This window comes from Lepidochelys olivacea (assembly GCF_965140295.1).
Source record: "Lepidochelys olivacea isolate rLepOli2 genome assembly, chromosome: 10".
Taxonomy (NCBI): Eukaryota; Metazoa; Chordata; order Testudines; family Cheloniidae; genus Lepidochelys; species Lepidochelys olivacea.
The window spans coordinates 43,637,927-43,650,583 of NC_140420.1; the positions used below are offsets into that span (position 1 = coordinate 43,637,927).

The window sequence follows — 12,657 nt, forward strand, 5'->3', positions numbered from 1 at the left end:
AGGACGCAATGCCCAGGCCTAGCTCCTGAGCTGTGCATTCCCAAAGGCAATGCTGCAGCTGCAGCCCTGTGGGTCTCTGTGTCGATTATAAAATCACTGTTCAAAGGCGACTTCCCAGTGCTCCTCTGAATGGTGATTTGCAGGAATCTGGCTAATAGCCCTGATCTATCTCTCTGTGGCATTTATCTGGGCCCCATGACCATGGCATCCGAGCACCTCCTAGTTGTTAATATATTTACCCTCACACCATCCCTGTGCGGTAGGACAGTGCTACTATCCCCACTGTACAGTTTGGGAATAGGTACAGAGAGGCTAATGGACTTGGCCAAGGTCCCACAGGAAGTACATGGCAAAGCTGAGCATTGAATCCAGTTCTCCCAAGTCCTAGGCTAGCACCTAGCCAATAACTAGGGTCTTGTCTGGATTAAGGTAGGGTGTGAATTTAAAGAAGAATACATGGCCGCTCTCATTCCAGAATATGTATTCCTTTTTCCAAATTAGCTTAATCCACTTTGGAAGTGGGTTGAACCGGAAAGCACACCTGGAGTTATTCCAAAGTAAGTAATTCTTCTTTAAATTCACACCCTATCTTAATTCAGAGTAACTCTCTTGTGCAGATGAGCCCAAACAAGGCCCAGACAGCAATCCCAGGGATCCGAGGACAGATGGAGGAGTAAAACGTAGAGAGTGAAGCTGAGGCATGGAGCTGTCAGCAAAATTTACACCAAGCTGAATCCTACAGCTCAATAGAAGCCCGGCTTTTATCGAGATGGTTTATGTTTAACTAGACAATATATGAGCCCTGTTCCCTTAACTAATTTTCCTGGTGCCGTAACTGACAAAGCATTAATCGTCCCCTGCCATTATTTATTTATTTTCTCCGGCCATGCTGTGACAGGACACCTTATTTTCTTTGTCAAATGCCATTAGCCTCGGCACAGGCATACAGGCTGCAGAAGACAGATGCTGGTAATAATCATGAAATTCTCATTATTTACCATCACTTCCATCGTGTTTCAGTTATTTATGTCCCTTGGGCACGGCCAGAGACTGTGGGTTATTCTGATAGTCAATCATAAAAATGCAATTGTTGTGAATAGTCGCTCTGTCTCTCTTCATTTCACCGGCTCACCCTCCGCTGCCCCCCAGACACATTCTGCCTTGGCCCGCATGCTCTGCCTTTGGTTTGCAGGAACGAGTGTGGTCATCATGTGGATTGGGAAGGGATAAAGTACCAGAGAAAGACAGGCCTCAGGCCAGGTTCCCCAGTGTTCTGAGCTCTACCAGCTCTCCTCTTCCTGACCCACAGCTCCCTGCTGTCCTGATCCTGGGCTCCCACATGCAGCCCTGTCAATGCACCTCTGTCCTGCTACTTCCCCGGCTGTTCCAGCCTTGGGCTCCCATGCAGCTCTGCTGATGCCGCTCAGTCCTGATCTGCAGCCAAACCTGCTATTCTAGCCCTGAATTCCCACCCACCCAGCTCTGCCGGTGCCCCTCAATCCAAGCCTACAGCCAGCTCTGCTGCTCCAGTCAGGGGACCCAGCCAGGCTGCACCATTTGGGAGCACTTCAGACTGCTCCCTGCCGGGGCTCTTTTGTGATCACTAGGATCCGACCAACAACCTGATGTTCACTGCGACCCAAAGCACAAACCCCAGGTCTCCCCCCACAAAACCCGCCAGGGTCTCCTCGGCTTTAAAGTGGAATTGAATTCAGGGATGGCTCGTCGTTGGCCTTGGAGCTTCAGCAAAGCTGATGCAGTCCTCGCAACACCATGCACGCCATCCTGGCCAACATTCATGGTTCCCCTACAGAGGAAGGGCAGGGGTGAGGGATTCACTTCCACGGGTCATACATAGGTTGGCCTCTCCACTGCGACGGCCAACAGATACTAAGTAGGGACAACTGGTTTAGCATTGGCCCCATGGGGTACCTCCCTTGCAGGAAAGGCACTGCAACCCATTTCCGTGAAGGCCTCTAGGGTGGGTTGAAATGCAGATTCTCCAGGCTGCAGGAAATTGCGACATTTCCAAATTTCCCTTTGTCCTGAATTGGAATGAAAAGTTGAAATTTTAAATTTTCCTGGGAAACAAAATTTCTGAAAAATTCTGCTTCAGGAACCTCAAAACCACCTTTTTGACATGCCTGATTTTGACTTTATCTTTTCGGCAGGGGTGCCAGAACAGAGTGGGCCAGGGGACCATGATTCCATCACTTTTTAGCAGCCATAAGGGCAGGGGGTGGAGAGGAGCAAGTGGGGGGTGGGGCATTGGGGGAAGGGGCAGCACATGGGGTGGGGCCAAGCTTTAGGCACCAGTGACACCACACACACTTTTAGGGAGCTTCCTCCACTACTGCGTTTTGGCCTTTTATGTTATGTTACAATTTTATATATATATATAAATTTAAATGGTAAAGTTGAAACAGGGGGCTCCAATCATTTTTCATTGAAAAGGTTGATAAGATGGACACATACCCACAAAACCATTTGCTTCTGTCCAATCAGCATTTTTTGATGGCAAACTTTCCTGTGAAAGGTTTCGACCAGCCCTAGGGGCCACTGAGCAGTAATGCCATGGGCTGTATTTGAACCAGAGACGAGGTTGTGAGAGACACCATATCCCACAGACCTGTTCCTGCTCTCCTTTTTTTCCCTAACACACTGCTCTTTTTATAATGCCCTCCCTGGACACTGCACATGTTGCGTGTCATAAACGGCACAGGCGCCAACTTTTGTTGGCGCCAGTGGGTGCTCACCTCCCCCAACCCCACCCCCGCCCCAACTCCACCCCCCCTCCCCCATTGGACCCCTTCCCAAATCTGCACTCCGACTCCACCTCTTCCCCCTACACGCCGCGTTCCTCCTCCTCCCGCCTCCCAGAACTTGCTGCGTGAAACAGCTGTTTTGCCGCGCAAACGCTGGGAGGGACAGGGGAGAAGCAGGACGCAGTGTCATGCTCAGGGGAGGAGGCAGAGCGGAGCAGAGGCAGAGGTGATCTGGGGCCGGGGGGCAGGTCAGGGAGCTGCCGGTGGGTGCAGAGCACCCACCAATTTTTCCCCGTGGGTGCTCCAGCCCCGGAGCACCCATGGAGTCGGCACCTATGATAAACGGGCACTGAAGAGAGAAGTCTGATGCAGCTGGGAGCCAACTTTGACTTGGCTTCCATCTGAGAGAGCATATTATGGAATAAGACCTTCTCAGTGGTCTGGGCTATCGATGGGCAGATCTCACCCTAGTTTGGAAGCTCAGCCAGACCAAGTGCATGTTTCTGAGCCTCTGTACCAACAATTGCTGTTAGTCTCTAGCACTATCTGCACCCACCGGTTTGATTGCAATTAAGATGCCCGAAATATTTCCATTCACAATGAAATCAGCACTGGGAAAGGGTTGGCTCTTTTATTTGAATCCCACTTTGTAAGGGATTATTTGCAGTTATGCATGGCTTGATCATGCTAATGATATCTCCTGCCTCAGGACATAAGGGATTCACTGCGGCATTAGGAAGAATTCACCCCAGTAGCGCTGGTGGAAAATAGTGCAACTGAGCATTTGCCCATCAGAAAATGCCATTTCATCAAAATTGAAACGTTCATGGAGAATTTGTCAATTTTGATGAAAATTAATTTAGAAAAAAAATCAAAACAAAGCTTTTCGATAATGTCAGAATGGGATGTTTTGACATTGAATGTTTTCCCTTTTTTAAAAATGACTATTTTGTTTTTTCTAATATAAAATAAAATAATTTCATGTTGAAATTTATTTTCTATTATAATTTTTTAACTGTTAAAAGTTGAAATAGAAACAAACTGTTTCATTTTATCTGCATGAAAAACTTTAATGGATCCAAAATGATTTTTACAATTTCATTGGCGGGAAATTTTGAAATTCAACAGTTCTTTCTGATTCCGAACAAAACCAAGTTTTAAAATCATGGTGTTTCTCATGCAACAGACATTCCAGTCCCTGTGCAGCTCTCACCCCAGCCCCACGGCAAGCAGTGGACAATTAGCAAGATGCAAACATCACTCACTGGCCACTGCTAGAGACAGTGTTTCAGGGACTGAGCCAAACCCAAAGACGCCAGCTCTTTGCCATTACCTGTATTTATAATGGGAAATCGTCTGAAATAATCAGACTGGCCAAGTGGTCTTTTAGAACAGCACAAAACTTATGAATGCAAGGAATAGGTTAATCTTCCTTTTGCCACCCACTTTCCTTCTGGCCTGCTCCAAAATTTTGACCCCCAACTTCCCTAGACTGCCCACGACATGGTTTTCAACCTTTTTTCACTTGCAAATGCCTAAAAATTTTGAATGGAGGTACAGACCCCTTAGGAAATCTTAGATCTAGTCTGCGGAGTCCATGGACCACAGGTTGAAAACCACTGGACTACAGTACTGGCAGCCAGGTAGACAAACAGTAAAAGTGTCCACAGTGTTGCCAACTCTTGGGATTTAGTTGTGAGTCTTGTAATATTTGGTGCTTTTCTTGAAACCGCAGATCCTAGAGTCAGGGGATCATCTGAGAATCTCGGCTTTCATTTTTAAAAAAGCAAGTTTCTAGCCCTCCTGCCTGCAGAGAGACGCTGGGAAACAAACAAACTCAGTACACCCCAAAGAAACCAGCAGCAACTAAAAAGACCCCCCAACTGATGGTCTATTGAAATCTCATGATTTTTAAGCCAGTCTCATGAGTTTGTTGGGCCTGAAGCAGAGCTTTGAGGGCTCAGGGTTGGCTCACCTGCCTCACACGTGTGGCGTAATGGATGCAACACAGTGTCCGAAGGCCCAGCGAGCAGGCAGCTAGCCACATGACTGAGTCAGATCAAAGCAAGACTGGAAAGAGTTTATGTGGAATCTGTCTGTAGCCACCCCAGGCCATGGCCCGTTGGTTTGGTGCAGCATATTCTTCCAGTGTGTGTGTTTATAATGCCTGCGTGCCACCCTGCCTCCCTGCTCGCTGCGGCAGTGTGCATGCCTGTTCCGCTGGCTAACCATGTTTGGTTTGGTTTCAGAAGACAGGAAGCTCTTTGTGGGGATGCTGGGGAAGCAGCAGAGCGAAGACGATGTAAGGCGGCTGTTTGAACCCTTTGGCCAGATCGAAGAGTGCACCATCCTCAGAGGGCCCGATGGAGCCAGCAAAGGTGGGAGACCATCAGGCCCCACCTGAGAGCTGGACAAAACCGCGACCCACCTCCCACTCAAACAACTGCGTGACTTGCCTTTGCCCAGGCTCGTGACCCCCTTTGTGCCGGCTCCTTTCCATTAGTGTTTGTGCGTAGGGACAGAGCGTCGCCGTCAGCCAGGCACAAGCCTTTGCACCAGAAGTAACACGGTTCTTATGGGTTGGAACACAAATGTGTCTCAGATACTCCAGGCACCCTCATGGGGGCTCCTTGCTGATCACTGCCCAGATGGAGGCGCCCCCTCAGCGCCAGCCTCCTCCCCTGCCAGCCAGCGCAGCCCCCTCAGCGCCAGCCTCCTCCCCTGCCAGCCAGCGCAGCCCCTCAGCGCCAGCCTCCTCCCTGGCCAGCCAGCGCCCCCCTCAGCTCCAGCCTCCTCCCCTGCCAGCCAGCGCCCCCCCTCAGCGCCAGCCTCCTCCCCTGCCAGCCAGCGCCCCCCTCAGCTCCAGCCTCCTCCCCTGCCAGCCACCGCCCCCCCCTCAGCGCCAGCCTCCTCCCCTGCCAGCCAGCGCCCCCCCCTCAGCGCCAGCCTCCTCCCCTGCCAGCCACCGCCCCCCCCTCAGCGCCAGCCTCCTCCCCTGCCAGCCAGCGCCCCCCCCTCAGCGCCAGCCTCCTCCCCTGCCAGCCACCGCCCCCCCCTCAGCGCCAGCCTCCTCCCCTGCCAGCCAGCGCCCCCCTCAGCGCCAGCCTCCTCCCCTGCCAGCCACCGCCCCCCCCTCAGCGCCAGCCTCCTCCCCTGCCAGCCAGCGCCCCCCTCAGCGCCAGCCTCCTCCCCTGCCAGCCAGCGCAGCCCCTCAGCGCCAGCCTCCTCCCTGGCCAGCCAGCGCACCCCCCTCAGCGCCAGCCTCCTCCCCTGCCAGCCAGCGCCCCCCTCAGCTCCAGCCTCCTCCCCTGCCAGCCAGCGCCCCCCTCAGCTCCAGCCTCCTCCCCTGCCAGCCACCGCCCCCCCCTCAGCGCCAGCCTCCTCCCCTGCCAGCCACCGCCCCCCCCTCAGCGCCAGCCTCCTCCCCTGCCAGCCAGCGCCCCCCTCAGCTCCAGCCTCCTCCCCTGCCAGCCACCGCCCCCCCCTCAGCTCCAGCCTCCTCCCCTGCCAGCCACCGCCCCCCCCTCAGCGCCAGCCTCCTCCCCTGCCAGCCAGCGCCCCCCTCAGCGCCAGCCTCCTCCCCTGCCAGCCACCGCCCCCCCCTCAGCGCCAGCCTCCTCCCCGGCCAGCGCAGCCCCCTCAGCTCCAGCCTCCTCCCCTGCCAGCCACCGCCCCCCCCTCAGCGCCAGCCTCCTCCCTGGCCAGCCAGCGCCCCCCCAGCTCCAGCCTCCTCCCCTGCCAGCCACCGCCCCCTCAGCGCCAGCCTCCTCCCCTGCCAGCCAGCGCCCCCCTCAGCGCCAGCCTCCTCCCCTGCCAGCCAGCGCCCCCCTCAGCGCCAGCCTCCTCCCCTGCCAGCCAGCGCAGCCCCCCCAGCTCCAGCCTCCTCCCCTGCCAGCCACCGCCCCCCCAGCTCCAGCCTCCTCCCCTGCCAGCCACCGCCCCCCCAGCTCCAGCCTCCTCCCCGGCCAGCCACCGCCCCCCTCAGCGCCAGCCTCCTCCCCTGCCAGCCACCGCACCCCCCCCAGCGCCAGCCTCCTCCCCTGCCAGCCAGCGCCCCCCTCAGCGCCAGCCTCCTCCCCTGCCAGCCAGCGCAGCCCCCCCAGCTCCAGCCTCCTCCCCTGCCAGCCAGCGCCCCCCTCAGCGCCAGCCTCCTCCCCTGCCAGCCAGCGCAGCCCCCCCAGCTCCAGCCTCCTCCCCTGCCAGCCACCGCACCCCCCCCAGCTCCAGCCTCCTCCCCTGCCAGCCAGCGCCCCCCCCTCAGCTCCAGCCTCCTCCCCTGCCAGCCAGCGCCCCCCCCTCAGCTCCAGCCTCCTCCCCTGCCAGCCAGCGCCCCCCCCTCAGCGCCAGCCTCCTCCCCTGCCAGCCAGCGCAGCCCCCCCAGCTCCAGCCTCCTCCCCTGCCAGCCACCGCCCCCCCAGCTCCAGCCTCCTCCCCTGCCAGCCACCGCACCCCCCCCAGCGCCAGCCTCCTCCCCGGCCAGCCACCGCCCCCCCCAGCTCCAGCCTCCTCCCCTGCCAGCCAGCGCCCCCCCCAGCTCCAGCAATATGCGCCGACTTCCCCTCTGCCCAGTGGGTGCTCGACCCCTGGCCCCGCCCCTGCCCCACCTCTTCCTGCTCCTGCCCCACCCTCGCCCCATCCCCATTACACCCCTTCCCGCTAGCCCAAAGCTGTTCAGCAATAACATTCCTTTGCATGTACACAGGACCGTCCACCTGAGGATCTCAAAGCACTTTACATACTTGGGTGACTCTGACCATCCCCACTTTGCGGATGGAATAACCGGCACAGGGACGTGCCCAAGGGGATGCAGCACGTCCGTGCAGAGCTGGGGCGAGAACCCTGGACTCCCAGGGCTCTGTTCTACCCACTAGGCAATGCTGCCTCTCCTGAACGTCCTGGATGGATGCGACTATGCAGGGCAGGCGGAGTCTCCTGCCAGCATGTGTTATAGCCACGAGCACACATTCTCCTCTGCAAAGTTCCTCTTGCTGTAGCTCCCAAACTTAACACTTGTTCTTTTCTCCCCCTAGGATGTGCCTTTGTAAAATATGGGAGCCATGGGGAGGCCCAGGCAGCCATCAACAGCCTGCACGGCAGCCAGACCATGCCGGTAAGTGCTAGGGCTGGGGCAGGAGAGAGAAATAGGCTCATCTTTCTCTTCCATTGCATGGGCTAAGTAACTGGGAGCTGCACCTGGTACCACCAGAAGAGAAAGATATTGTCACAGAATAGTCCACACACTGTGTTACCCCCAGGCATCCACACTGGATTGACTGGGCTTGAACCAGGAGAACATGGCCCAGTGACTTACTGTCCATCTCTAGCTTAAACCAGTTCACTGAGGCTGAAATTCCATCCCAACTGATCAGCTCCTGAGGCTCCTCCTCAGAGCGGGTGGTTTTACACACGCACACTGGGTGTTGTAAGGAAAGTCCATTGGGTCAATGAGCTCGAATCCCCAAATGTCCTCGTCTCTGAGTGTACCTAAGAGACTCCAGGAATCATGGCGATTAGCGATCAGTGGTGCCAAATCACGGGGTGTGGTGGGGACAACCCCCCAATTTTTGCACTTGCTCCAAGTTCTATAGGAGCTGGGAGGGCCCCGGCCTGACCACTTTTAAGCTGTGGTCCCATATCCAATCAGTACCGCCAGTGCTGGAGTGGTCAGGAGCATCGCTCCAACCTGCATGCTTGCAATGCCACTGAAATTTGACCCAGCTGCCCCTCCATACAGAGTGGCAGTGAGGGCTGGCTGGGCCAAACATCCTTGCAACCTGGCGCACTGGGAGTTTGTTCCTGTCCAGCAAAGCGTGGGGGGTCCACCGAGAACTTGATTCCTGGCAGCACTGGGTGGGTAAGGGAAGGGGAGATTTATGGGGGGAGGAGCAGGGACCAGAACGGGGTCCTGGCTGTGCGGGGGATGGGAATTTACCCCTCCCCAGGACACATCTGATTTGAAGCCACTGGTAGAGATGGAAAAGGCCTGCGCGGCACCAGCTTGTCCAAACCCTTTTTGCCAATGCAGGATTGCTCCTGGGAGCACAGACTCAACATAGGCAGGTGCTATGGGGGGTTCCCCCACACCACTCTGTGAATGCCCCTCAGTCCTGAGCTCCCCCGGTTCGTCTACTCCTGTATCCCCACATCCCTACGCAGATATACAGCTTTGCCAGCAGATCTATGTCTTAATCTGCAGCACCCCCTGCTGTTCTCATCCTGGCACCCCGCCCGGCTTGCAAGCGTCCCTCAGTCCTGTGCTTGAGTGCTCCAGCCTCTCCTTCCAGCCCTGGACCTCCCCTAAACAGACACTGTGAGCAGGGCAGTGACTTTGTGACGTGGGAACAAAGCTGCTAGGAACCAGACCGAGCCCAGCAGCCCTCACCTTTGGCCTGAGGCAGGATTTGAAACCAAGCCTTGAGAGGGGAAAGGCAATTAGAGCCGTAGCTCCGTCATGTCACTGAATTCAGAAAAAGGGTTTGCTGCTGAGCTGGGACTTTGCCCGTTCCGTGCCACTGTCGCAGCTGGCATTGGGCACATCACATTCCCTCTTCTCTTTCACCACCGCTCTCAGAAGAGGAAGCTCTCATCTCTCACTCACATCCACACCTCTTCATCTCAGTGCCCTTGGCACTGCACTAAAATTGCCCCCTCAGTAGGCACTCAGAGGGGTAGAGAAATGGATACGCCTACTGGCCATGCTCTCTTTCCCTTCCCCACCTATGCATAGTGCTGTCTCCTTAATCCAATCACCAGCTAATCTGATCCTCCATTTAATTCGATCAAAATCTCAGGGATCAAACAGTTTCTTGTAAAAATAACACCAGGCCCGTCCTTTATTTTGATTAGCGCTGAGCTCTCTAGGCAGGTGTTAGGGGTTAATTCAATCACAGGCTAGAGAAAGTTGCCATTTAATTAACAGTGAAGGTCAACATTCTGAATGGGAGAGGAAGGAAACAGAGTCCAGGGAAAAGCAATGAGTATAAAATACGACTGCAATTAAATATTGCATTGATCAGACACTGCTATGGAAAAGCTGGGCCAAATTCTTCCCTGGCAGGACTGCACAGAAGTCAGTGGAATCATCCTGGACACGAATTAGCACTGTCACCTGCAGGGTGGCTGAGAGATGCTATCTGATGCTCTTGAGATATACAAGATCAGTCGCTCACATAAATCTGATGATGGGATCATACCACAGAGAAATGAGAGGAAATCTCCCTCTCCGCATGATCCCCCAAGCCTGACCTCAACTAAGGTGACCATATTTTCAGACTCAGACACTTTTGTGGCTACCTGTTTTAGGGCCACAAAGTATTCCTATAAAACCCAAAAGTCCACTTGGTTTTAATGTGTGCCAGCTTTTGACTCAACAGCAACATTTTCCTGTTTCTCGGAGTGGAGGATTGTTTCTACTAACCTAGATTCTGAATGAGTTTATCATGAAATGCTGGACAAGTGTCATTAATGTTCACTCTGAGCAAAACAGCAGCTTGGAAAGTGTCTGTGATCATTCCACTTCTCCCTTCACTCCAAACACTGTTCATCACTCTGAACACTCATTCCACTGGACTCTCGGTTCCTGGTAAACACAGAGCAAATCCTACTTGGTACAACACTACAACAAGAACAGATATTTTGTAGTCCACAAATTTGGACAGGTGCAATGAAAATCTGCAACATTCCAGCTATCCTGAAAGACGTTCGAGGGACATAATATAAAAAAAATCCGGGCCTATGTAGGATGGTGAAACCAGGACATATGGCCCAGATCCACAGCTGGTGTAAATTGACATAGCTCTGCTGACTTCAGTGGAGATCTACTGATTTACACCGGCCTAGGTTCTCCCTACCTCGATCACTAACACAGAAGTTGCAGCTCGCAAGAAGGAGAGAGAGCGGTCAGGAGGGGTTAATAATGGAGAATAAAGAAACCTGCCAGTTGCCATCAGAAAGTTTGTGCTCCAGGTTCATCACCTATATTTTATCGTCCCCTCTAGGGTATACCTAGCCACCTGCTGCCAATGCTCACGTGCAGAAGTGATGCAGCTGTGCTTTCTCTTTCCCCTAGGGAGCCTCCTCCAGCCTGGTGGTGAAGTTTGCAGACACAGACAAGGAAAGGACTTTAAGGCGGATGCATCAGATGGCAGGACAACTGGGAATCTTCAACCCGATGACCATCCAGTTTGGAGCCTACGGGGCATATACGCAAGCGGTAGGAGATGCTGCCTGATTAGATGGGGTGGGGGGTGAATCCTTTATCACAGATGTGGGGCACCGTACCTCACTGTCCTTCAAAGAACTGATATGGATACCTTCATGTGTACTGCAGATGCCCTAGCTCAAGTTGTGCCCATAATACATTCTTAGCAGTAGGGTGTCCAGGTATCCATAAAGGCCCAGCTATTAGACACTAAGGTCCAGTGCATGTGGGAACTGGTATGCCCACTGCTTTGGAAGAGCTGTACCACACAGTGAGACCACTGCTCATCCCTTCCAACCATGGCTAGCCCTTTCTCCCCACTGCTTTGCAGTGGGGCTCCAGGAGCAGACACACCCACTTCCCTCAAACTCATCTGGCTGGAGGCCAAAAAAGTTTAACTAGTGGCTTATTGTAAAAGAATTTCCTGTTTTTTGTGGCTACCATCTTAAGTGGCATATACAAGACTAGGTATGTGCTAGACATACCAAATTACAGCCCCCGCCCCCCTCCAATACGGAAATCATGTCCGAAATGTATTGCAATACCCACCAATCAAAATTGGCAAATTCACATTCAAGCCAAAACCAAGCCCTCAGTTTAACTCATCATGCATTGCTTTTGCAGCGCACATGCTTTTAAAGCGTCCCGCTGTTGAAAGCACCTTGCAATACACAGAAGCAGCGAGTCTCTCTCTTTCCAAAACTGCTGTGGAGTTTTATACAATTTATCATCCTGGCTTGGTAGGTCTTTGTCGACAAGAGGCCCAGGTCTGGACTAGCAGGTCACACTGTGGTGTCGGGGAAGGATACATTCACCCCGCAACTGCTGTCAGTTTCTCGCTTTCATAACCATTACACCTACTCAGTCAATGAGAGCCTTAAAGACAGTGTTGAAATGGAACGGAGCAGGACACAGTATGTCATAATGCACTTTTCATTCCAAAGGGCTAGAGGCAGGAATCACTGGGCGCGGGCGGAATTCTCTGGCCTGTGTTTTGCAGGATATCAGACCAGATGATAACGATCTGTTCAGGCCTTAATATCTGTGAATCTGTGCTTGGCAAAGCAATGCTTTGGATAATGACAATGTAGTGACTAGCAGTAAGCACTCTGCAACAGATCACACACCGCCTTAGACCTCTCTGACCCAGGGAGGGAATGCTGGCACAACGCTTTTCTGTACAAGCTCTCTTATTTCAGTCTTCAAAGCCACTAGAGATAGCTAGAAAATAGGACCTCGGTGTTCAATGTTAACTGAAGGCTGCCATGCAGCAGCAGCCTTTGGCTACCCTCAGCACTGCAGACTAGTGCAGGTATTTGGTATGAGCCCAAGTCCTGTTGTGGTGGCTGAATCCGTTTCTTCCTGGCCCAGAGGGAAGAGTGCTGCTAACAGAACTGGGCAGACCGAAAGGAAGACACACAATTCACTCACTCTCCACTGTTGCAATATTTTCTCACACACCATTAAACACCCAAAGAAACAGGCCAGGGAAGAGACAGATTCAGCCCAAAATCCCCAAATCCCAAACCTCCCTGTAGTGTGGGCCGGTTTAGAACTGGAGCTGGAGCCAGACGTCCCTGGAGAACCTATTCCTCCTTCTGGAACTCAAGGAAAATGTCAGGAACTCAGGCGCACCCCTGCTTATCATTAAACACACGACTCGGCTGTAGCAGGCCACAGTGACGAAAGTTA

General features: G+C 53.8%; 1 protein-coding gene across 10 annotated transcripts in view; it reads left to right on the top strand.

Annotated features, from left to right (window-relative positions):
• The window catches only part of CELF6 (CUGBP Elav-like family member 6), a 224,400-nt gene that overhangs the window by 141,152 nt on the left and 70,591 nt on the right, over positions 1-12,657 (top strand). For 8 of the 10 annotated variants that reach the window (XM_084642408.1, XM_084642405.1, XM_084642413.1 and 5 more), the window contains exons 4-6: positions 5,015-5,143; positions 7,796-7,875; positions 10,834-10,977. In XM_084642408.1, the coding sequence (XP_084498534.1) occupies positions 5,015-5,143; positions 7,796-7,875; positions 10,834-10,977 (353 nt within the window). The remainder of the gene's footprint in view (positions 1-5,014; positions 5,144-7,795; positions 7,876-10,833; positions 10,978-12,657) is intronic. The other 2 variants (XM_084642409.1, XM_084642406.1) reach the window with 1 other exon arrangement.